The sequence below is a fragment of the Pan troglodytes genome, chromosome 16 (assembly GCF_028858775.2).
Source record: "Pan troglodytes isolate AG18354 chromosome 16, NHGRI_mPanTro3-v2.0_pri, whole genome shotgun sequence".
NCBI classification, from domain to species: Eukaryota; Metazoa; Chordata; class Mammalia; order Primates; family Hominidae; genus Pan; species Pan troglodytes.
Window position 1 is genome coordinate 57,903,555 of NC_072414.2, and position 25,579 is coordinate 57,929,133.

Consider the following 25,579-nt stretch of genomic DNA (forward strand, 5'->3'; position numbering starts at 1 on the left):
TGGCACACTTGGCAGAGGGACATTGTCCAAACTTTCAGACCTCCCAAGTCAGGTACTATCCCCTTCCGCTGTACTAATAGGACCCTCCTAACTGGGAACTGGGAAGGAGGGTTGTCCTGAGGCGTTCACCAGGGAAACAGAAATGGATGAGCTCTGGGCACTGGGCTCCAAGGTCTAGCCTCCTGAGGTGGTACAGGCATCAGGTTGGGGAGACGGTCCTCTGGAGAGCTTAGGAAAGTGACTGGTTAGTGTGGGTGCTCCTGAGGCCGAAGGCTGGTGAGAAGGATAGGGAAGCTCTGGGAAAATGGCAGGAGGCTTCCAACCACAGCTGCTCAGAGCTAGGGACTCAGGAAACAATTTTCCCTTGGAACCCCAGGTATCTTTTCTAGGTAGGCTCCTGCTCCCCATCCCCACTGTCACTCTAGGGGAGACTGAGCTTCCACATTCAGCCACAGCAGCCAACCCTACAGGCACAACCATTCCTGGGGTATGTGTGTGTGGAGGGGAAGAGGAGGGAGGCCAGGAGCATGGCCCTTACCTGAGAGGGAGTAGTCGGTGCTGGTCATCCTCATGGCAGGTGTGTAGGAGACACGGGGAGCCAGGTCTCGGCCTTTCTCTTTCTGCCGCCGCCGATGCCAGGCAAATAGGCCCAGCAGCACCACAATGAGGAATAACAGGAGCATGATGCCTGTGACAGCACCCACCGAGTGCCGCTCTGCACCCAGTGCTGGGCTGATCTTGGTGTAGGGATTCAGCTCCTCCATCATGAGGGCAGCTGCGGGCAGAGGGAGGGCCTGAGCCTGGGGCTGGCCTTCTTGCGCTTCAGGTCTCCTGGGCCTGGGTTCAGATGCGTGTAACCCCTCTAATGTTAGGAGATCTGGTTCTGGCTTTGGCCCGATTCCTGAGTCCCTAAGTGACTACTCCCAGCCCTCACTGTGCCTTCATCCCTAAAGGGGATGGAGTCTCAGGGTCATGACAAGGAGCAATTGTGACTGTGGATGTGAAACAATAAATATTATTTTACTCTGTTCCAAAAATGAGTTAACAGATATTAATTCATTTACTCTTCAGCCCTGTGAAGGGATTAGTATTTTCCTTTCACAGATGAAAAAACCAATTTATCAAAAGGTTAGGTAATGTGCCCAAGATTACATAACCTATAATTGGCAGAGTCAGGAAAAATTGAACACAGCTCCTCTCCCTGCTTCCTAATTGTGTGGCTCAGAGTCCCTGGTTTGCTCATTTGTAACATGGGGACAATAACCCCACCCTCCCCAGTCGTGAGCACCAAGTGATAGACTGGCAAGGAAAGCTCTTAAGTACTGTGCTATTATTTCCAGGATTACTGCCCGCAGGACCCCTCTTGGTTATATATGTGAGGGCTGCCCCCACCCTCCATGCTGATGCTTAGTCTAGGAGGCTGTCCTGCCAGGCCCACAGTGTCTAGACTTCTCCTTGACTGTTGGCTGCTGGCTGAACTGAGCTGGCCAACATCACTAGGGAGGTAAATGTGCTGCAATATCGTTCTCAGTGATTTATCCTCAGAATGCAACGGAAATCTGTCTTTTGGCTCCTTTTCTGTAATGTGAATAATTGAGAGCCCATTTTCATCCCCCATCTAGAACCAACATGTTTGCAGCACATTATAAAGGCTTTTATATAACAAAGCCAGCATTTATTGGAGTGTTCACTTATGGGCCAGGCACCCCGCTGAGTCTCTTACTCATACTGTCTCAACGTGATTCTCACAACTGGACCCTGGGACTCCATCCCCTTTAGGCCCTATGAGGTGTCATCCGACTGTAGTGCTAGAACCAAGGTCGAGCCCCTTTGGGCTCCTCGGCCTTCAGAGTAACCTTGTGTCATGGGGGAAGATGATTAATCTACTCTTCCCACTTTGCATGTGGAGTAACAGGCCTAGCAAAATCAAATAACCTACCCAAGGACACCTAGCGGGTAAGGCAGAACTAGAACTTGGCAGATAGTCTAACTTGGTCTGGTGGCCTTTCCATAGTACTAGCTTGTGGCTACCCTTGCTTGGCTCATGGGAAACTTGCCAAGGGTGAGCCTAGGGAGGCTGTGACTGAAAGACTGCCTGCTCCTTATGCCTCTTCAGCACTTGGAGCCTCTGCAGCCCACCCTATTCCTGCTGCCCTCACAAATGTGAATAAAGGGAAGTATCATCAAATCCAGCTGTTCGAGTTGGAATCTCCCTAGAGCTGCCATGGGGCCCTTTCCACAGACCCCGGGGCTCTGCCACGTGTGTATTACCTTGGTCACACCTGATTCCTTTGAAGCCAGGGCTGCAGTAACAGGTGCCGGTGACATGGTCACAGGTGGAGTTGTTCATGCACTCACATAGCTGCTGACACCCATAGCCAAAGGTTCCTGGGGCACATCCTGTGTGGCACAAAGAGTTAGGGTAGAGGACCCACTCACTCTCCACCCCTTCCCTTCCATGTTTAGACAGCCATGGCAATAAGCCTGTTTTGCCTCCCACTGAGTGAAGCCTATTCCCTTAGCTCCTGTTGAGGAGCATTTATAGCACTGAGTGGGGGACACAGGGACAGAGGAGGAGCGAGCAGGGCCCACTCACCCCTACTTCCTCCTCATGCAACACATTTAAGCAGTATCTTCCACCTGCCATGCCCTAATCTGAGTGCCATAGGGACTTTAAAGAATAATAATAAAAAATCCTGCCTCCCACTATTCTCTCATTACCTGCTATGACCTCTGCCCTAAATGCCCCCCACCAACTGAAGGGAGAAATTCTTCAAACAATAATGTAGGCATGACCTTCCTCAGCATTTTTCCTTGGAAGTTGTCCCCAAAGTCAAGGGACCAAGGGGTACAGAGCCCTGAGTGAGTGGACCTTGAAGTGGGAGGCATCCTCTGCAGGAGGCTGGGGCCCAGCAGCATCACCCAGGATCAGGGGTCAGGGCAGCTTACTCTGCTCACAGTGTTGCCCGGTGAAGCCTGTGCGGCAGGTGCACTTGCCACTGATGTGGTCACAGCTGGCGCCATTCTGACACTGGCATACGCGCCCACAGTCCTTCCCAAAAAATGCTGCTGGGCAGCCTAGAGAAACAGGATTTCCAGTCACGAGAGTTGCTGCTGGGTGGGGACAAGGGGGGCAGCAGGAACCAGACCTGTCTTCTGTCTCTTTTTTTGCTGAGCATGGGATGAAGACTAGTGAGACCCTGCACCAGAGTTGTCTCCCTGCTCAGGATCTTCATGCTGAAGTGGTAGGGGCAAGGTGATCGTTGCCTTTCCAAGACAGAGGGGCCTTGGAACCACAGGTCAGGCTAGGGTCTACTTCCTGTGTGGACACAGGCTGCTCCTCCCCACTCGGCCCCACTGTCCAAGGAAGTTCTGGTCTTGGTGATTGCTGGGGTACCTTGCAGCCCTGACCTTCCAGGACTTTGGGCTTGTCAATCCCCTGAATCCAGTCAGGTCTGGAGCTGCCCCTGCAGAGCTCCTCAGTTCTCATGGGGCAGGAGTCAGGTACCACCAGTCCTGGGGCTGCCTGCCTTCCTCCCTCCCTGCTGGTCTGGACAATGCCCACAGTGGCCAGTAGGCCGCAGCATGGTATTCTAAGTGGCTGGGAGGCCAGGAGGTGGGGCTTACGCTGTGTGCAGAAGAGTCCAGTCCAGCCAGGGGTGCAGTGGCAGGCCCCGTCCTCGGCGCTGCAGCTCGCCCCGTTGTGGCAGCTGCATGCGTGGAAGCAGGCGGGGCCCCAGAACCCGGGTGGGCAAGCTGGGATGTCGGTGAAATGCAGAGGGTGAGGGGAAGGCAGAGAGGGGCAGACGGAGAGGGAGAAGAAGGGGGAGTACATGTCAGAGCCAAGATGCCAAGATGGACCTGGCTGACATTTCCTGGCTTTCAGGGGCTTCATGCACTGTTCCCAGAATTCCTGCACTTACTTCTTGGCTTAGTTACCCAGGATTCCCATTAAGCCCAGATTCTCTGCCCACTCTCCAAGTCTTTGATGACTGACTCAGCAGGACTCTGAGGGCCCCCGAGCCTCCCCTCTCAGGGGACTGATTTGGAGCATGCGGGTAAACACTGTGGTTTACCGTGTATGTACTGTGTGTGTTTCCCCATGAGAATGGGGACTTTCCTAGGGCAGGAGCTCTCCTCTCAGTTGGTGAGCTCCTGATGATGGAGCCTGTCTCCTCATCAGAATGGAAATTCCCTCAGCCATCTAACTAGGACCTCCCCAAGGGTACTGGCTAGGTCTCACCCATCAGACAAGGAGCTCCACAGGGTCTCTGTCCTTAGTTTGGGGGCTTCTGGAAAGGGGCTGTTCCCTTCACATCAGATTGGTGCACTTTACATGAACAGCCTCAAGGACATCATTCACATGGGCCACCCAGAGGGCACTGCACCCTCCTGAGGTGGCTGCCCAGGCCTCATCTCACTTCCCTACTCCCAAACTCGAGCATGCTGTTGCACCACCTCTTCTCCATCCAAACTCGGGCTGCTCCTTGCGCAGGTGCTAATGGAGTGTTAAGTCTCAGAATTCATAGCATTAATGGTACTATCAACAATATCAGTACCTTTGATACCAGCAGTTAATACCAATGATCAATCCTAATAATCCATCATGTTAGCTATAGAGCTAAATGGGGCTCATTCCTACATGCAGAAGGAAATTTCATCCCTGGAAGTGAAGGCACCAGGACAGAGAGGTTTTGGGCAACAAAGGGAGAATTTTTGGGCCTGACCCCAGGTAGGGGCATTCCCAGGTGGCAGCAGCTTACCCTGTGAGCAGTCCTTGCCAATCCATCCAGGAAAGCACTGGCAGGAGCCATCGATAGGGCTGCAGGTCCCGTTGTTGGCACAGGAGCAGAGCTGGGCACAGTCCTGCCCAAAGTATCCTCCAGCACACACTGTGGGCACAGGGCAGCCTGGCACCCATCCTCCCACCTGTGTTCCTCTGACCTCCACCCACAGCCTCATCCCTAGAAGTTCCCAAGCCACAGCCATGATCACCCAGGGGTCATGGATCTGGATGGAGACCACGCCCGCCTTGGTACCCTCGTCACCCTTCTCCATTTGCACATAAATGAGTTGCCCCTCTCATGCCTACAGCTGCATTCTTCAGAAGGCTCTATTATGATTGCCTTTAAGAACAGCCTGAGGCCCATGGAGGTAGAATCACCTGACTTAGGTCTCACAGATGAGAAGTGGGAGGCTGAGCACTGTACTTCTGGACTCACAGTCCAGTGCTCCCTGTACTGTTCCACAGCCTTCTGCTTTCTATTACCACTTTCACCAACATCACGGATTCCACAACCACGAGGGTAGAGAATATGTACAGCTGGACAGAGAGGGACAAATGCCATGTGGCAGGCCTGCCTGCGGTTTGACTGTTAAAGGACCAGCCCTGAATGTCTGTCCCTGCCTGCCTCTTTCCTCTGACCTGTTGCTCAAGCCTCTCAGCTCAACATCTTCCTCAGGAAAGCCCTCCTGAGTTCACAAGGCCCTCTCCACCACTGGTATTTCCAATTTGAGTCACTTGGAGGATTTTGGTCACAGACCTTCCTGGAGGAGTCACTGCTTGGTCCCTGGAGGAAGAGCTGGTTTCCTCAGTCAGGCTGCAAAGCTCTTTTAGGACTAGGTTTGAGTATTCATTGAGTATTTAACCTTTTGTTTCCCTGTGCAATTCATCCCCCACCTGCTTCCTACAGCTTGAGCTCTCTAAAGCACAGCTTTCTTCATGGCACTCCTATGTCCTGCTTAGAGAGCCTCAGTGGATTCCCCATCGCCACAAAATAAAGTCGATCCTGGAGAGCAGCACAGAGAATGATGGGAAGGTGTTGATTCTTGAAGATATATGACTTCCCCAGGGCCCAGGTCTCTCACATCTTGGGCTGAAACCCTCTGCTTTATACCACACTGCCTCATATTGGTAGTTCTTCCCCAGCCAGACGGTGGGCCGCTAGTGGCTAGGATCTGAATCTACTCAGTGCCTCTCCTGGACGTGATTGGTAGTTGAGACAAATAATACAGGCAATGGTGGACCAGACTCTCCAGTCCAAAGCCTTGGATTTAGGTCTAAGTTTTCTTTATGTATTCAACAAACATACACATGACACTTAAATGCACCAGACACTGTTCAATATGCTTCACAAATACAGGCATACCTCAGAGATGTGGGTTTGGTTCCAGACCACTGCAAGTGAACATTGCAATAAAGCAAGTCACACAAATGTTTTGGTTTCCCAGAGCATACAAAAGTTATGTTTACATTATACTGTAGTCTATTAAGTGTGCAATAGCCTTATGTCTAAAAAACAATGTACATGCCTTGATTAAAAAACACTTTATTGCAAAAAAAAATGCTGACACAGACACGAAGTGTACACGTGGTGTTGGAAACATGGCACCGACAGGGCTTGCTTAAGGCAGAGTTGCCACAAACCTTTGGTTTTTTTTGTTTTGAGACAGAGTCTCGCTACGTTGCCCAGGCCGGAGTGCAGTGGTGCAATCTCGGCTTACTGCAACCTTTTCCTCCCAGGTTCAAGCAATTCTCCTGCCTTAGCCTCCCCAGATAGGCACGCGCCACCATGTCCGGCTAATTTTTGTATTTTTAGTAGAAACAGGGTTTCACCATGTTGGCCAGGCTGGTCTCGAACTCCTGACCTCAAGCCTTGGCCTCCCAAAGTGCTGGGATTACAGATGTGAACCACTGCACCCGGCCAAACTTTTAATTTAAAAAAAACAAAACAAAACAAAACAAAAAACAACAAACAAAATGCAGTTTCTGTGAAGCACAATAAAACAAGGTATGCCTGTATTTAGTTCACTTACTCTTGGAATACTATTATATAGTCTCATTATTATGCCTTATCATTAACTCTGCTTTGTAGATGAGAAACTGAGGCAGGTTAAGTAACTTGCCCAAGGTCACACAACTAGGAAGTTGTACTGCTTGCTGGCTAAGTGCCTTTGAGCAAACTCTCTGTTTCCTCATCTTTGAGGTGGGAATGGGAACCCTCACCGACTGTCCTAGGACCATGGTTAGTAGCTGTGGCAGGCTGGCTGATTTGGGGCCCCATGCTTCCCCTGGCAGAAACCTTAGCTCCCTTCCAGGAAGTTCCAGTGCCAAGAGGGTGACATGCATCTCACCTGTTTGCAGCTCAGGCTCCAGCTTTTTGAAAAGCAGGCTGCCCAGCCTCTTCTTTCCTACCTCTGGGAGGTGCTTGATTTGGGGAACCCATCCCCAAGTCCTGGCCCTCTGTGGGGAGTAGGGTGCCAGAGCTGCTCCCCCTACCCTACCCCCAAAATGAACTCTGAGCTTCTCTAACAAGAGTCTTATCTTTGAAGTCTTTCTCACATACATGAGGCCAACAAATTTACCCACAGAACTGCTAATACGATCAATCTAATCCATTAATTGGTCGACTTCTTAGCTGAATCAAGAGTAAGGCAAAGAGAGGGGCAGTGGACAGAAGGGGGGCTGGTGAAAAGAAAACATCTGGTTATATTTAATCTATGTTTAATGATTCTGCATAAGCAGTGTCTGTAATTTGTAACTTGCTGGAAAGCCAGTCATTAGAAGGTGTCAGTTCAATTTTTTACAAGGTTTGAGACTTAACCAGGGCAGTTGCCATTAATAGCAAACTCTATTAGAGCTATATGTGGGAAATACTCATTAGGCCAGTGGGCGATAAATCAGACAACGCAGCATCTGAGAGTTACTCCTCGGGCTGCATGGGTTCTGATTTAGACCTAGACTATCTGTATTGATGGCCCAGTCTCCTGTGTTTAATAAGTAAACCTTGACATGTCAGGTTATGATTAAACCATCCTAGGAGGGCTGCAAGTAAATGAAACTGTCACATATGTTTCTCTGGGGCTCAAACTTCTCATGACCTCAAAGCATCATGTAGTAAACTTTCTATTCATACATATTAACAGCCCACACACTTGCAAAAATAGCCCAGCTCAGCAGTGATTATTCATCAAAAGAATGGGTTCCCCTGGGAGGTAGTGAGCTCTCAGTCAACAGAAGTATTTAAGCAGAGTCCAGATGAGATTTCTTGCATAGATGACCTTGAAGTTGCTTTTAGCCCTAAGTTTAACTTATCCTAAGCTCCCTTCTCTCCTTTCAGGTTAGAATGCAAGTTCTGTAACCTTGTGTTCAAACCTGTTCTGAAGGCCCCAGCATACCTTCTGAGCCCCATTTCCCACCCCCAGCTACCATATCCATCAGCTGTTCCCTGTAGCATGCCCATGTCTCTGTGCTTTGCCCAAGCTGCTTCCTCTACACAGAATGCTTTTCTTCCTTTTCCACCTTTCAAGCTAAGGCCCAGCTGAAGTCCTGCATGGTCCATGGAGCCTTCCCCCAAATCCACACTGTCTTGTCCTAAGAAAGCCAGGGATGGCAATAGGCAATGATGTGTGGAGGCAGCTCCTACCTTCTCACTGGTTGTTCAATATTTGGGAATTTTGTGAATGATGTTAAACCATTGGTACCTTAAAATCAGCCGTGGTAGGAATATTTATATTTTAAAAATCTGCAGATGTTACAGATCAGGGTTTTTCCCCCACAAAGAGCTGGTAGGGCGGAACACCAATGCAAATAAGCTTTATATCTCTTTTCAACTCCTGCTGAGTGGTAGCAGTTCTTGGAGTCGGTATTGTGAAGGATTCTGAGGTCAAGTCAGGAAAGCATATGGGGAGGGATTAGGGATGGTGGCCTGAATATGACGGGGAGAAGGGCTTGGAAGTTGCCATCTCCAGCCAGAGCCAGCTCCTCTGCACTCCCACAGCATTCTCTGCCTTTACCCTTGGCACTCGGCACAGACCACATGGTGCCACTTCTGATGCAGATCTCTGTGCTTGTTTCACTTTTCATCCCTTCAGCATGCATGTCGGAATCAGAATTTGTTTCTGCCACTTGCTAGCTGCGAAATCACAGACAAATCATTTCACTTCTGTGAGCCTGTTAACTGTGTTAGGGCCTTTGTCTCATGCCATGTGGGGCTCAATTCTCATAAAGGCAGCCCAAGTCCTGAAGAGGGAAGGAGCTACCTCCACAGCGTATGATGAAAATCCCCAAGCCCTTCCTTCCCTGCCACTTTCCTCCCAGAACCTCTCACCTCCCCACCCAGTACCTTCCCACTGGAGACAGTACCTTGGTTGCAGAGAGCTCCAGAGAATCCTGGGAGGCACTCACAGATGCCGCTGATGTGGTGGCAGGGCCCGCTGCTGTGCACGCAGAGGGGGCATGGCTGGGCGCAGCCGTGGCCATAGAACCCAGGGGGGCAGACTGAGGGTGAAGGGAAGATGGTGGTCAGCAGCCCAAGAGACCCCAGCCAGCCTAGCTACCCTTCCTGTTCCACACTTCTCAGAAACAATGGGGAGACCTGCATCCTTCCCACATCTTGGAGGGCGCATCCCTTTCTGCAGAGAAGAGCTGTGGTGTGGCCCTGTTTCCATTGAGTAGCTGGGCTGGGCCCCAAACCTGGGGACAGAACTGCAGAGAGAGAGACTAGAGGGAAGGACGAGATGGGGGCTGATTCAAGAGCCCAGCCTCTCTCAGGCCATGGCTAGTTCCAACTGGAGAGGGCTAGGGAGGATGAGCCCTCTGAGCTCTTCGGGGTCAGGGGATTAGCCTTACTTCTCTGGCATAAGGGTCCTCGGAAGCCAGGGGCACACTCGCAGCTCCCATCCTCTGGGGAGCAGGAGCCTCCATTCTCACAGCTGCAGGAGACAGAGCAGTTGGGGCCCCAGCGGCCAGGTGGACACGTGCTGTCACAGTGGATGCCTGTGGGCCAGAGGCAGACTCAGGTCAGTGGTAAGAGAGGTGAGGGTGAAGGGAAGAATGGAGGGAAGGGGGACAGTGCAGTATGAAGAGGTGGAGGCAAGCATAGTGCAGCCAGGAATGTAGAGGAGAAACCCGGCTGAGGCTTGGCTGGTCATGGAGGATTTTCAGGAAGAAGTGATGTCCAGAGTTCTAAAAGTCGAGGAGGAATTGACCAAGCAAATGAAATTATATGTACAAAGAGCAGGAGGCAGGAGAAAGAATCATGTCTTGAAAGAAATTACAAATAGCAAGTGTGGCTGAACCACAAAGTGCAAAATGGGGTACGGCAAGAGATGAGATTGTGGGAGTAAGAAGGGACCAGATCACAAGGGCCTCTTCTGTATGGCATCCAAGAACAGGACCGGGAGAAACCAACTATGGGCAAGTAAGTGCCAGCTGGGAGTGAGCCATATGCCCATGTGTGTTAGCCCAGGAGCCACTGGTGCTGCTGGGTCCCTGCCAACCCACCCAGGGAGGGGCTCAGAGAGTAGGTAGGATCTTTTCAGATTCTTCTGACCAGACTCCTCAGCGCAGTATGTGTATCATTCATGCACACATACAGTAGAAACCAGTGCTTTGCAAAAATTACATTTACTGTCACTATGTATGTTGGACTCTGATGTTTTCTCTGTACTATGATGTATTCGATTTCAGCTTTTAAAATGCTAGTTGTAACCCAACAATTTGATTTAATGACCCTCAGTTTGACAGAGGCTTATGGGGGAATGGATGGAATTTCTCAATAAGAAAAAGGAACAAAGTCTATAATAGTCTTTTTGGGCTCAGGTAGAGGAAATGTTTGTTAGGTTCCCTACAGCCTGAAGGTGAAGAAGGAATTTTAAAAGGCCTGAGGCTGGATGCCCCAGCTCTGGGGTAGGTTTTCTTCCCAGGCAGAAAGGCTTCCAGTCTGACATGCATTAGGGAAATGGAACATGTGATCCCAGGAGATTGGCTTGGCTTCAGCAGGTGAATATCAGAGGCTCAGAGACGGGCAGAATTAGCTGAAAAATCATGTCTGCCTTGTTATAAGGACAGTGATTGTGGGAAAGAGAAAGAAAGGAGAAAGACACTCATGCCCAGTGAACAGAGCCAGCCCTAGCAGCAGCAGGAGAGCAGTGGGACCAATTTAGAGGCAGACTGGAATTGTACAAGCCCACCTGGGCTGGCGAGGAGAGGGGAGGGAGGGTGGAACCACCGGAGAGGGGAGAGGGAGGGGGATGCAACAGGCTTTACTCATCCTCCTGTTCCTCAGTCTAGCCCAGCATCTGTGCTCCCTCCCTGTAATGTCTCAGTTTTGCAGCAGGGTAGAGGCTTCAGATGCCACTCTCTGGGAAATGGTTGCGGGTGGGTAGGTGGGGTGTGGGGAGGGGGGGCAAGTGGTTTCCTCCCCAGGGAATGGGATCTGGCAGCCATATTTGCCATATTTTACCCATTGACAGGGGTCTCTCCCAGTGGTGGTTCAGGTGCCCAAGAGGTGAACCCTGGACAGGCATCATAGATTGACTAGAGGGAGCTTGGGAAAGTGGAAACCATAAAACTGTTCAAGGTTTTGGATCCATCTTCAAGTTTCTCCTTTTCCTGGGCATAACAAAAGCTGTGATCTGCCATAAGGCTTTTTTTTTTTTTTTTTTTTTTTTTGGAGACAGAGTCTCACTCTATCACCCAGGTGGGAGTGCAGTGGTGTGATCTTGGCTCATGGCAACCTCTGCATCCCGGGTTCAAGCAATTCTGCTTCAGCCTTCCGAGTAGCTGGGATTACAGGTATGAGCCACCACCACAGCTGGCTAACTTTTGTATTTTTAGTAGAGACGGGGTTCCTCCATGTTGGCCAGGCTGGTCTTAAACTCCTGGTCTCAAGTGATCCGCCCGCCTCAGCCTCCCAAAGTGCTGGGATTACAGTCGTGAGCCACTGTGCTGGCCTAGGATTTCTTTTGCCTATGGTTGTTGGAAACCCAGGATTCAGACCACAGGCCTAGGGACAAAGCTTTTCCTTGCACTGAGGTGGAGCTTTGCTGTCCACAGGGCCTCCAATTCCACTGCACACCAGGCACTCTTTGCCAGCTGACCAAGGCACATGTGTCACACGTAGACAGTGCTCTCTCCTAAAACTATAGGTATTACTGTGTTCATAAAACACAGTGTATGTGAAAGCACCACTGAATTCGTGGCAGCTGGTTGCTATTGTGTTTATCCCAGCCAGTGGCTATTAAAAGTATAGCTACTCTCATTGTGGAATCCTTAGTGTTTTCATGTCAAAAGGGGTCCTCATTTATGGAGATTGAGAACCATGAGTGTACCATGTTTATTCTCAGACTGAAGGTGGCTGCAAAGTCCCACTGGGTTCTAGGACTTGGCAGTTATTATATTCTGGGCCTGTTTCTGTGGGAGTGGGGCTGTTTGTGGTTCTTATATGTCCCAAGACCTTCTTGGAGCTTAAGACATGGGATCTAAGTGGAAAGAAGGGTCAAGGATTTCCCCATATGGAGTGCCCAGTTCCAGAAGCAACTTACTGATAGGATCAAAGGGGCTGGCCTTGGCCTTGTGGGAGGCTCCCAGCTGTAGTTTCTGAAGAAGCAGCTTCAGTTACCTTCCTGGGCCCCAGTTTTCACTACAGTTGGATAGGGATAGTCCCCCTCAGAGGTCCTTTCCTTTCTTACTCTAGGGAATCCCCTTGCTTTATTTTTCAGGACTCCTCCCCACCCCCACATCTAAATTGGTGGGTAAACCTAGGCTAGGAATCCATACATGTTGATCTCTAGTTCATGCAATGAAGCCAGTAGCCACTCAGCAGCCCATATCCTTCAGGGTCCGTTTAGGGCCCTCCTTCTCCAGGAAGCCTTCTTGGATGTCTGCCCAGGGAGACAAGCATCTCTTTGATAATCAGCAGCATACAGCTTTGTCTCTACCTGTTACTTGAAAGCTTCATACACAAGACCTGTCTCCCCTGCCAGCAATTTGAAGACAGGTACCATGGCTTACTGCCACTTCTGACTTTGCTTACCTAGGTGCTCCTTATGGACAGGATGCCATCTTGGTCATTTTTGCATCTTTGGTGCCCAACACAGTGTTTGGCACACAGTAGGTACTCAGAAACTGTTGCTTTTTACCATTTACTGCTGAGTCTGGCATGGTGCTGGGCACAAGGTAGCTGCCAATATAAAGGCTTGGTAATTGCTTGAGTCAATAAATGCTAGTTGATTGAATAAATGGTTCCCCCTTAAGATACAATCCTGAGTCTTTCATCCTATTGGCCCTAATGTCCTGAGACCCCAGACAACTCCTTTTCCTTATCTGTGGCATGAGAAGGTTGGTGGAGATAATCTTTAAAGCCTCCCCCACTTTAAGGGGAAAAATCATGAATGGTTATAGGCCAACTTCCAGTTTATTTCAGTAAACATTTAATAAGCACATATTATGTGCAGGGCAAGATGAATAAGACAAAATGCCAATTGTCAGTAAGCCTATGGCTTATGAGGGTTAAGGGGAGACACGTGCACAGCTCAGGGCAGCCCCAAACCTGTGCCGAGCCAAGGAATGAGCAGTGTGCCAGGGACTGGGAAGTTAGGCACAGATTTTTCTTGAGGCAGAGGTGAGTGGGGAGGGCTCAGTGGGAGGCCCATCTCTGTCTCTCATTGGCCGGCCCATCTCTGTCTCTCATTGGCCCCCTTCTGCATGACAAACCTCAGGACATCAATCACTTCTTTGAAAAGACTTCAGGACCACATTTGGGGAAATTAGGTTTAGAACAGCAGAGGCCTTGCTGAAAGGTTGTTCACCAAAGACAGAATTTTTAAGCACTAGATGTCATTAAAATCTTAATTGGCTCACTCAAAATTAAGGCAATGAAAAGTTAAAGTTGATTTCCACTTGGCTCCTGCTGAGATTCTAGGGTGCCAGTGACCAGGGTTGAGCCTTATTCTTTACTGACGGGCAGGAGCCAGCAGGGCAGGGGAAGCCAGGCTGGAGATACTGCAGAGGAAGCAATGTCCCTGGCTCTTGGCTGCTTAGAAACTTTCTGGTTATGAACACAGGCTGTGCAGCAACCTGGTGTTAATTATTTATCTGAGAACCTATACTGCCAGAAATGACTATATTTCTTTCTCTTTGCTGCTCATCACCTTGGGACTGGCTAGTAGGTTCACTTCTGAAATGCTTATTAAGCACTTTCCGTATTCATGGCCTGCTTTTACTGAGCACTTACTATGTGCCAGGCACTGTTAGCACTTTATAGGTAGTAACTCATTTAAGCTTCAAAACAACCCTGTAGTTGCAAGGATAATTATCTGTATTTTATGGGTGGAGAGTTCAGGCCCTGAGAGGTTAAATGACTTGCCCAAGGTCATAAACCCCAGCAGTCTTGCTCCAGAGCTGGGTTCTTAACTACCGTGTTATCCATATCTCAGTGTGTGGCAGGCAGTGGATACAATGGTGAATAAGGCAGATGCCTCCATATAGCTGATGGCCACATTAGGGAGGCAGATAATAAACAGTTACCACAGTTGTCATTGAACTCTGATTTAAGTACCACAATAGGAAAAGTGTAGGGTAGAAGAATTAATAAAGGGAATGCTTTTGTCTTGGTCAGGTTGGGGTGGGTATTGTAGCAGGGGAAGTGCCTTCCCAGAGGAAGAAAGCTTTTACATTGAAATATGGTAGACAAGGAGTTATCAGGTGAAAAGGGGAAGGAATGATCCAGGCAGAGGGAATGGCATGTGCAAAGGCCTGGAGTCAGGAAGGTGGTTGGCTTCCTGAAGAAGTAGACTGCGGCCCTGGTGGCTGGAAGGTAGTGAGCCACAAAGTGAACAGAGTGAGGTGGAGTCAGGCAGAGCCAGATCCCGTGGGCCCTGGGCCATGGTAAGGATTTAAAATTTTATGTAAGAGTCGTGGGAAGCCACTGAGGCATTCTGAACAGGGACTGAAATGGCAGATCTGGGTTTGAAAAGTTGACTCTGGCCACCAGGTGCAGAATGAATGCAGCTGGGCAAGAGCGGAGGCCAAGGCAGTGCCAGCTGCAGGATGGTACCCAGCAGACCGTGTGGTGGCAGTGGGATAGAGAGAAGTAGATGGATTCACCTTGTATTTAGGAGGCAGGCTGAGAGGATAGATATAAGGAACAGGATTCTGAGACTGGACTAAGGAGAAAGGCCCTTGTCCCCTTCTCCATCATATTCTCTAGATTGAGCACTTACACCCACCATATGTCAGCTTTTGACCTACTGGAGTGACTCCAGCGCCTTGGACAGAGCTTATACCTAATAGATGTTCAATAAATACTTACTTGAATTAAATGGAATGGAGAACTGGAACCCAGAGCAGATAAAGGGAAAGATGCATACTCAGGGATCAAGAAGAGAGGTATTGAAGAAGAAAACGGTCAAGAGAAGTAGAATACCAAGAACCCAGTTTCACAGTACCTGGGTGGTGGCACAGCAAGGGAAGGTTACCTGTCCATCCAGCCAGGCAGCAGCAGTGGCCTGTGACGGGGTCACATCCATCAGCATGGCTGCAGTCACAGTGTTCACTGCAGTTCAGCCCAAATGTGCCATCCTGTGGAGAAGACAGGGAGAGAAAAATGATCAGACCCAAACTTCCAGAGGTTTGTGTACTTCTATGGATCTTGTCTTTAATTTTTACTTTTGGAGGGTCCAGTGAGATCTACTGGATCTTGATGACAAAACTGAGCCAGAACCCCACAGAGATGCAGGGAGACTGGGGCTGGGGCACAGTGGGGACACGTTTTGTAAGTGGGGATAACACAGCCATGAAGACACTCTGAAGAATTATTTGGCTGCATTAACAGGAGTATGAGGTTGAGAGGGAGGTGATACTCCTGCTCTACTTCTCAGTGGTCAAGCTCAAAGGCCTGTAATGATCATTAACTAAAATTGTAAATGAAAGTGCACTTTGCAAATTGTAACACATTGATCACCTGTGAGGAATGACTATGATTTATTCTTTGTTGCCGGGGAAGAAGGTAGTCACCAATTCTTATATGCTCATTAGGTATCAAGAGCCTCATATACTTAATTTTTCTTAATCCTCACAGCAATTCCATGATATGATTCCATTATATTCCCACTTTAAAGATGAGAAACAAGGTTAGAGAGGTGAAGTAACATGCTCAAGGTGAGAAAGGATGTGACAAAGCCAAGATTTGAACCCAGGATTGCAGGACTCCAAATTGCTCATTAAGGACTGCATTGCTCATCCAGCAATATCATATCAGTGGGTTTAACTTATTTGTATCTCAGACCTATAAGATCCAGTGATTAAGTCTGGGTGGTTATTATTGAACAGTGCTTGCTTTAGTCACCACACACTCTGATCATAAAAGTACAGACTGTTGGAACCAGAAGGAAGCTTAGACATTATCTACCAACGAATGGCAACTCTCATGGATTAGTAAGGGCTGTCTTGTAGCACTGGGTTGTGAAGGAATCTGAAGCTGCATTTGAGCTCAAGTGCCAGAGTCAATAATGTTTACCAAGAGCAGCACAGGAAAAGTGATGCCATGTCACCACATCTGCCAAGTATTTGCCATTTTATAGATGAGAGGGATGAGGGCCAAAGTAGTAAAATAGCCACAGAGAGGTTAGGACTAGGACTGTGACCTAAATCCAAGTGTCCCATCACCTAGCTTAGTGCTGTTCTCTGTGCACTCTTGTGGACGAACTAACACCAGGGAAAGGGCGTGAAGGGATGCTGAGCCCAACCTGTCCCTCCCCACCCTGGCACTCACCGGGCAAGGCAGCTCACAGGTGTCTCCCAGCCAGCCAGGAGTGCAGGAGCAGGAGCCGTCTATGGGGCTGCAGGCTGCCCCATTGGCACAGGTGCAGCTCTCGTTGCAGTTCAGGCCCCATGTCCCACTGGGACATGGCAGGGTGCAGTCCAGGCCCTGCCACCCTGAGGGGAGGGAAAGGGACTGTCACTTCTCCATCCAGGCCCAGTGTGTCTTTTTGCCCACTCCCCCCAGCTCTGCACACAGCATTCCACCCAAACCACTGCTTTCCTGAGGGCTGGGTTAGAACACACATTCCACACAGAGTTCAGAAATACAACAGAGCTGTTAGGAGAGCTGGGGCTAGAACCCAGGTCTCCTGCCTCCGGGTGCTCATTGTTTGTGCTGCAGGCAGATGATCCTACCTGGAACAGGCACCAGCTCAGATGGGGAGTGCTGTCTCTGCCCAGGGTGGAGTCTGGCAGCTTATCTCAGGACCCTCTGTTTGAGGGACGGCTGATTCTCCATTCTTAGGCTGGTCACTGGCCTCTTTGCCTATCACACCATTTCTCCCCTTCCCTGTTCATGGTGGGGGCTGACCCCTGCAGGCTGCACATCCCAGGCTCCCCCTCAGCTGGCTCCCAGCCAGGCTGCCTGTAGGAGACCTGCCCACAGACTGGAGAGCGGGAGCAGGAGAGACAGGTGTGTCCTCTCCCTCTTTCTCTGCCTGGGGCCTCAGGTGGTGGCGCAGCCCCTCTCTCCACGTCCCAGCTCTTACCAGGTGGCCCTCACTCCCAGGCTCTGGGAACTCTTTCTTTTGTCCCTCCAACCCTAAGAGTGATAGCAGCTTCTCCCACAGGTGTTAATGTGTCTCGGTTGCACACTTTCCCTGTGTGCTGTTTAGCTCTTCAAACAACATTGCAATGAATCCCCTCATTACATTCCTGCTATTGAAATTCCTGGCATGGGTTTTCTTGCCTGGAACCCAACCAATATAGGCTCCCTGACCTTGCATGTGGGTGGGGTTGGGGCAGCCCCACCTGAGACCCCTCAGCTGGCAGCACCACCTGGGGAATGTGCTCATATGTCAGGGATGGGCTTGGGAGAGAGGGCACATTACCTTCCTTGCAGGTACAGGAGCCATCTACTGGGGAGCAGGTGCCACCATTGTTACAGCTACAGATGGACGAGCAGTTGGGGCCATAGGTCCCTGCTGCACAGGAAACGGCACAGACCTCTCCCTGGAAAGGGAGGGGGTGAATTTTGGATCAAAGGTTGCTCCACGTTGGATGGCTGTGGTAGGCAGGATAATGACCCCTGCTGCCCCCAACATGTCCATGTCCTAATCCCTGGGATCTGTGAATATGTTACCTTACATGGCAAAAAGGGACTTTGCAGGTGTGATTAAGGACCTGGAGATGGAGAGAATGTCAGGGGTTCAGGGGTTATCCAGGTGGGCTCAATATAATCATGAGTCCTTAAGAGTAAAAGATGACCAAAGAAGGTAGGTCAGAGAGATACACCATGAGGAGCCCTCCACCTGCTTGTGCTGACTTTGAAGATGGAGGAAGGAGCCACGAGCTGAGGAATGCAGTGGCCTCTAGAATCTGGGATCAACAGCTCTTTTACAGCTACCAAGAAAATGAGGGCCTCAATCCTGCAATCAGAGGAACTGAATTCTGTCCACACTGTGAGCGAGCAGGAAATAGACCCTCTCCTAACTTCCAGGAAGAAACATGGCCTGCTGGCACCTTGGCTTCAGCCTCGTGAAACCCATGCCAGACTTCTGACATTCAGGACTGTCAGATAATAAATTTATGCTGTTTGAAGCCACTAAATTGTGATTTTTTACAGCAGCAATGGAAAACTAATATAATCCTTCTCAGTTATTGGAGGGGTCAGGCCTCCAGACCACAATACCAGGGACCTTGACTCCAAAGTCTGTATTAGGTCGAAGAAGCACCAAGTCTAACCCGTTGTCTCCCAATCTTATTTCTCACCCATAACCCCATGACACGAGTAGTAATATCCTATCCGCATTTGCCTGAGCCTCAGAGAAGTTAAATGTAAATGATAGCTAATGCATATTGAGTCCTTTCTCAATATCATGTGCCATACACACTATCTCATTTAATTGTCACAGCACTCATAGGAGATAGAAGCTACTGCCTCAGCATTATTCTCACCTAACAGATAACTGCATGGAGAAGTTACTTAACTCTGCCAAGTTCACAGAACTAAACCTAGTTGCTCCTTGCTGGAACCCAGGCTGGCTGCTTAACCATTACATTACCAGGATCCTAAACTGGCTACCCTGGAAAACATTCTGAGATAGAGATTAGTGAGCTCTTGAGAATAATCCCGATAAGGGATAAGGGAGGCAGTCGAGGCTGAGGAAAAGTTGAACCAAGGCACAGTTAGAGTAACTTCTGCTGATCTGGCAGGAAGCTCTGAAGCTGAGATGACCCCTGGAGTTGTCCCACACGGGGGTAAAGGGAGGGAGATCCTTTATGCCTCCATCAATCGCTGGCCATCCACTGGGATGGGGGAAGGGGCCATGACTCCTCAGGTGAGTTGGCTAACTTGGAGGGCGATGTCTATAGAGGGCCTCACCTGCGAGCCACTAACTTTCTGGCAGCTGGGGAAGAATGAGTGCTTCTGTCACGAGGGGTGAATCTGGGCGTCCACTCTACCGGTAAGTGGGTACGCTGTTAGCTCCACTAAACAATTTGGACGAGGGGCAAGTTACAGGGTAGGGAGACCAGGAATGGAGGCTTCAGAGGCCTTGAGGGGTGGGAGCATTTAATCAGAGAAGAGTGGGGTAAAGGGGATCCAGATGGGAAGAGGGTTGTGGACAAGAGTGCAGAGGAGTATGAGCTGGGAATGTGCTAGGGGTGGCTGAAGGGAGGAGTGAAGGAGATAGGTAAAAGTGGGGCTGGGAGTCTAGAATGCCAGGGGAGGGAGTTCGGGCTTTCTTCCCTGAGTCCCCCAGGACATGCTTCCCCACTTAGGAACCTACTGTGGGGCTGTCTGTGCCGGAGCAAGTGATCACTGGATGTTGAATTCCCACCTCCAGCCCCTAGGGAGTGTCTCCAGCCAGCGTCTCAGGCCTTACACCTAAGCTTTCCGTGGGAATCCTGATAATAAATTTGTCTGGGCTGGGAGACCAGAGCTTGCCTGGGCCCCACTAACTGTGTGACACCAGATATGTACTGCCCGTCTCTGAGTCTCAGTTCACACATCTCTGAAATGACAGGCTTGGCATAAAGGAGCTCCCTTCTCAACTCTAAGGGTCTAGGCATCTGGCTTCACTCCTGTGTGGGCCACAGAGAGAACCGAGGGTGTGGGTCTTTGCCACGGAGAGGCTCCTCTCTAGCCCTTTTCTGCTTCTGTCTCGCCCTTGGGGGCAGGGAGTGTGGAGTCCTTCCCCGAAGGCCCCACGGTTCCTGCTCTTTCCCCCACCAGTCCCCAGCAGGCCTGACCAGCTGGAGTCTGTCAGCTTTCCCATTACCCAGAAAACTCCAATTTCTCCAAGATGATAAATAGCACATAAGAATCTGACCTCTGAGGGCCTTGGCCTGGGTGCAGACTGCGGGCACAGCGTATGCCTTTCTCTTCATGAATCTGCTATCAGAAGGGGTTTCTCTCCCAGCGTCCTCATTAGTGTCCCAAACCCTGATCTCCCTGCAAGACCTTAGGTTGCCTGTGAGCCCTGTTGCAGGTCTGTTGATGGGGCTCAGAGAGGCCTCCTGCCCTGGCCGTGATCCATGGGACAGGATGCAAGAAGCCAAGCTCGACACATCTGCTCCCCACAATGCTGTGTCAGTTTCCTCCCAGAGAAGCCTATGCCTGGTCTTTGCGACAGTACTGGGAGGCCACTGGGCTGAGATGGCTTTCTGCTTCCCAGAGAAGAAAAGGGAGACTCAGAGAGGGGCAGTGGCTTATCCAGGACCCCTGGTGTGTTAGTGCCAAGGTTAAGGAGAAAGAACCAGATCTTCCATCCTGAAAGGCAGCAGGGGTGAGGGATCAGAGGGTGAACTCTGGTACCATCCTGCTTCCACAGCTCATTCACCGTGTGACCATAGGCAATTTACTACATCCCCTGAGCCTCAGTTCCCACATCTGTTAAATGGGAATTAAAATGTCCTCTTCTCATAGGATTAAGAGGATTAAATTAGTTATTGTTTGTGTAGCAGTTAGAATAGTGCCTGATGGGTAGAAAGCACTATACAAGCTATTAGTGCAAAGATATAGCATCTCTTAGGGAAAGAATACCTTGTTTACCTTTTTATCACCTTCTCTGGGCTGGCTCCCTGTTCCCCCTCACAGCTGACACAGGCTGGAACTTTTATCACCACACACTACAGGTATGGTCTTGGAGGACGGAGTGACCACTCCCTGAGGGCCACTGTTCCAAACACTTTGCATTTGTCAGTTCCTCTGATATTGTGAAATATAAGGTCTTCATCCAGTTTCCTGTCAAGCAACTCCTGGAATCCTTAGAATCTCCAAAGTGAGGTTTTTTTTTGTTTTTGTTTTTTTGTTTGTTTGTTTGTTTTTGAGTCGGAGTTTCGCTCTTGTTGCCCAGGCTGGAGTGCAGTGGCACGATCTTGGCTCACTGCAACCTCCACCTCCCAGGTTCAAGCGATTCTCCTGCCTCAGCCTCCTGGTAGCTGGGATTACAGGCACGTGCCACCACACCCAGATAATTTTTGTATTTTTAGTAGAGATGGGGTTTCTCCATGTTGGTCAGGCTGGTCTCGAACTCCCGACCTCAGGTGATCCACCCACCTCGGCCTCCCAAAGTGCTGGGATTACAGGTGTGAGCCACCGCACCTGGCCAAAAGTGAGGTCGTTTTGTATGCTAATGACTGATGGCTGCTTCAGGATGGGGGCTGGTCACCAGAAAGACCAAGGCAGGATTAGAAAGTTGGGACTTACAGCCCCACCCGCCGAAGGGGGAAGGTATAAGGAAGAGGGGCTAAAGTTTAAGTTAATCACCAAAGGCCAGCAATGTAATCAATGATTCCCATGTAACGAAGTCTCCATAAAAACCCTAAAGGACAGGGTTTGGAAAGCTTCTGGAGATAGCTGAACATATGGAGGTTCCGGGAAGATTGTGCACCTGGAGAGGGCATGGAAGCTCCATACCCCTTCCCACATGTCTTTCACTCTGCATCTTTTCATCCATATCCTTTGTAATATCCTTTATAATAAACTGGTAAATGTGTTTCCCTGAATTCTGTGAACCTCTCAAGCAAGTTAATTGAACCCAGGGAGGGAGTTGCAGGAACCCCGATTTATAGCCCATCAGTTAGAAGCACAGGCAAGGCTGGGCGTGATGGCTCAGGCCTGTAATCCCAGCGCTTTGGGAGGTTGAGGCAGGCGGATCACGATGTCAGGAGATTGAGACCATCCTGGCCAACATGGTGAAACCCTGTCTCTACTAAAATACAAAAAAATTAGCTGGGCGTGGTGGTGCACACCTGTAGTCCCAGCTACTTGGGAGGCTGAGGCAGGGGAATCGCTTGAACCCGGGAGGTGGAGATTGCAGTGAGCCGAGGTCACACCACTGCACTCCAGCCTGGGCGACAGAGCGAGACTCCGTCTCAAGAAAAAAAAAAAAAAAAAAAGAAAAAAGAAACACAGGCAAAACAGCCTGGAGCTTTTGACTGGCATCTGAAGGCAGGAGGGTGAGCAGTCTTGGGGCCTGAGCCCTCCACCTGTGGGATCTGACGCTATCTCCAGATAGATAGTGTCAGAATTGAATTGGAGGGCACCCAGCTGATGTCTGCTGCAGAATTGATTGATTGCTTGCTGCTGGGGAGAAATCCCCACACATCTGATCACAGAAGTCTTCTGTGTTGATTGTTGTTGAGTGGGAGAAGAGAAGAAACTCTTTGTGTTTTTTTTCCAGTCAGCTCCTAATAGCAAAAAGTCCAAATGGGGAATCAGACAGTTTCTAAAGTGCACAGCTCTGCCCTGAAGGAGTGTAACCTTGGCACAGCTAACTTCGAGCACTCTGCTCTTCCACCTCACTGTCCCGGCCCCCTGGCCTCAGTACCAATGCATACCGGGTTCTAACACCTCAACAAGCACAAGTATTACACTAACTGTTAAAGTTTTTTTGTCAAATTCCCTAACTTCTAGCCTCTGATCTGAGGGTGAGGCCTGGTGTATAATTGACTGGCCAGTCTCCGGTGATTGATGTTCATAGCAAGCCAATCACGAGCCTATCTCAGATTAGACTATCAGCTCTGCCCCCCCCCCCCCCCGGCATATCCCCTGGCCCAAGGTGTAGTGATACCTTTTTGATTTGTGGGACCACTAACAAACAAGCCTTAATCATTACGGTCTGTGTGGGACCCAAGTCTACATGGGTCGGCATTGATGTCCACACGTGCTCAGGCAGTCAGTGTATACATCTGTGTGTTTCTGTGGGTGTTTGCCTTGGGTATGTCTGTGTACATTTTCTCCTGGGTGTCTTCCCTGACACTCCTCTCCAGCCCACCAGCCCTGCCCTGGTGGGAATTGGGTGCATACATAGCAACCTTCATCCTAGCACTGGATGGTTGTGGTTGGCTCAGTGCCTTCCTCCACCTCAGGCCTGTGAGCTCCGTGGGGATGGATCTGATTGCATTCATGTCTAGATTCTCAGAGCTTGGGCCCCTGCTGGTACATAATGGATCCTCGATAAATGTTTAATTGAAATGAGATGTTTGTGTGTACATGCTGGCTTCTACTGTGGACAGGAGCAGAAGGACTTGGCACTTTCCATATGCTTTCTCTTGTATGCCAGGCAATTCAGCAAATGTTTGCTGAGTAAGGGCCAACTCTGAGCTAGCCATGTTGCAGGCTCCAAGGGCACAGAAGAGACTGGGACCCAGTCTCTGGCCTTGGGCAACTCCCAGGCAGTACCCACACAGGTATACTCATGCCTACATCCAGGTATGTTTCTTTGTCCACTTATTTACTCTCTGCCTCTCCCAGAGAGACTAGAAGCTTCATGAGAAGAGGGGCCTTACCTGTCTGGGTTCCCCAGTACCTGGCACAGAGTATGGGAATTTTGTAAATAGTGTGTGAGTGAGGGGCCCTGGTAGGCTGGGTTCTGTGGTTCTCATCACACACAGGCAACAGAATATTGTCTAGTCTAAGGATGGGCCCCATGCTAACACACTTGACTCTGAGCCTCCATGGGGCTCTTGTGAGAAAGGAAAGCCAGGAGATCCTGGTCTATGCTTCCATGCCTCACCCCATCGCCCCCTGCCCAACTCTATCTACCAGAGAGTGAGAAGCACAGGCAAAAATTACCCAGTTGGCCTCTAGAGTATCCACTCTGGGAGACGACCTTCTGAGCTGAACAGACATTCGAGATGATCAAATCCACTATGAGCCAAAGTGGGCCCGCAAGGCAGAGCTGGGACTTGCAGGCCACTGCTCCCAGGGAACTGGCTGCAAGTGTTGTGCTGTCTACACCTGCCTCCTCCTGCCTAGAGCCTGACCCAAACCAGCCCTCAGTTCATGTCAGTTGATCTTGTCACACACTGGAGAAAAGGCCAGGATGAGAGCCAGGGTTGTGAGCTGGGGAGTTTGCATTTGGCATGTCATGTGCTTTGCTTAGCCTAGCAACTCTGCCTACTCCCCCAGCCAGGCCTGTCCCCTAAGGTCCTTTATTGAGGTTGTTCCCCTAAAATCACCATCCGGAATTCCTGCTAGAAGTAGTCTATCTTCTCTTCCGATAGATTCATGTTAATGCAAGATAATGTACAGGCCTTGGTTTCTTTATCAATCATCTGAGGCTATTGAAACCAGTCTCCCCAACTTCTCACCACTAAGGACCCTTGTTAGTATTCTCTGCCTACAAAGCCCTCTCTATTTGAAAGACACTGCAGTCACTCTGGGCTGCTGTCCAAGGCCAGTCATATATTGGACAAATACAATTTGGCCAGTGACCACATGCCATGTGACTCTAGTGGCAGCCTCTTGTCCACCAATCATGATCTAGATATTCGTATGATGTCACCTATGACCAATCAGAGCTTCTGATCAGCACACACTAACCAGGGATATCACATAGAGTTAATTTAATTCTAATTAAAAGCAAAAGAAAAACCTTGGTGTTTCAGTTAACTTCATCACAGGTAATACAGGATTTCCTGTAGGTTTTGTGAAATGTACCAAACTGCTCTTGGCAACCTGCTGCAGCCTTTGCAAGTGTCCAGCTGGGAACCACTGGCTATGTCATCTCTAAGGGCCCTTTAGCTCTGACTCTGAGCATCTTCTTGCCTGGACTGGGGGTCTTAACCCAAAGGTGTGAGGAATGGTAGGAAGGAGGGCCAAAGATGGGGAGCCCTCTTGGGCCTCTAAGAATCCCACCAGCTGTGGCCCACCTGCTCTGCTAATGCATGGCCTCGGCCTGGTCACACACCTGTCCTAATGGTGGGTAGATAGCCCATAATGCTAGAGCTGAAAGGGACACTGGGAATCACCTGGTCCAGCTGCCTTGTTTTATAGGTGAGTAGACTGAGGCCAAAAAAGGGAAAGTGACTTGCCCAAGATCACACAGCCAATGCAAGGTGAACATTCATTTGGAACTCAGATCTCCTAGCTCCCATTTGGGTCACAGGATGCTAACAGGCCAAATGTGGGAATTCTGGGTTGGCCTGTGCCATCCCTGTTGATATGGAAAGTGCACTTGCCACCTAAGCACAGAGCAAGACATCCAGAGGACATGGCCCTGATCTTGAGGGAGTACCACCCACCAAGGCCTAGATGCTCTGACCCTTTCTTAGCACCTGGAAGTTGATGCTTGGGTGTCTTTCTATCTTCATCTATCCCCATCTCCCCAGTCCACACCACCTACAGGGCAGGTCCCCATGCTTCTGCTGGGGATGCCTGCCAGTCCTGTTCAGCATCTTTTTTCTGTGAATGCAGAATGAATGTGAACCCTTCCTCCCATCCAAAGGCCTGTTAATTATAGATGCAGTATTGGCTATTAACATCTTGAACTTGATTTGAAAGCACTACTAACAAACCCTCGACGC

At 49.9% G+C, this 25,579-nt stretch overlaps 1 protein-coding gene across 23 annotated transcripts in view; it reads right to left on the minus strand.

Annotated features, from left to right (window-relative positions):
- Positions 1 to 25,579, minus strand: part of MEGF11 (multiple EGF like domains 11) — a 370,645-nt gene that overhangs the window by 17,878 nt on the left and 327,188 nt on the right. For 17 of the 23 annotated variants that reach the window (XR_010151756.1, XR_010151759.1, XR_010151760.1 and 14 more), the window contains 10 exons: positions 17,656 to 17,776; positions 16,557 to 16,720; positions 15,262 to 15,364; positions 9,632 to 9,778; positions 9,146 to 9,280; positions 4,764 to 4,892; positions 3,628 to 3,756; positions 2,950 to 3,078; positions 2,272 to 2,400; positions 539 to 775 (listed from right to left, as the gene is read on the minus strand). Coding sequence is in view for 18 of the 23 variants with exons in the window: in XM_063795186.1 (XP_063651256.1) it covers positions 539 to 775; positions 2,272 to 2,400; positions 2,950 to 3,078; positions 3,628 to 3,756; positions 4,764 to 4,892; positions 9,146 to 9,280; positions 9,632 to 9,778; positions 15,262 to 15,364; positions 16,557 to 16,720; positions 17,656 to 17,776 (1,423 nt within the window). In the remaining 5 variants the exon portion in view is untranslated. Of the gene's footprint in view, positions 1 to 538; positions 776 to 2,271; positions 2,401 to 2,949; positions 3,079 to 3,627; positions 3,757 to 4,763; positions 4,893 to 6,315; positions 8,916 to 9,145; positions 9,281 to 9,631; positions 9,779 to 15,261; positions 15,365 to 16,556; positions 16,721 to 17,655; positions 17,777 to 25,579 lie in introns of those variants that run through there. The other 6 variants (XR_010151758.1, XR_010151757.1, XM_054667703.2 and 3 more) reach the window with 2 other exon arrangements.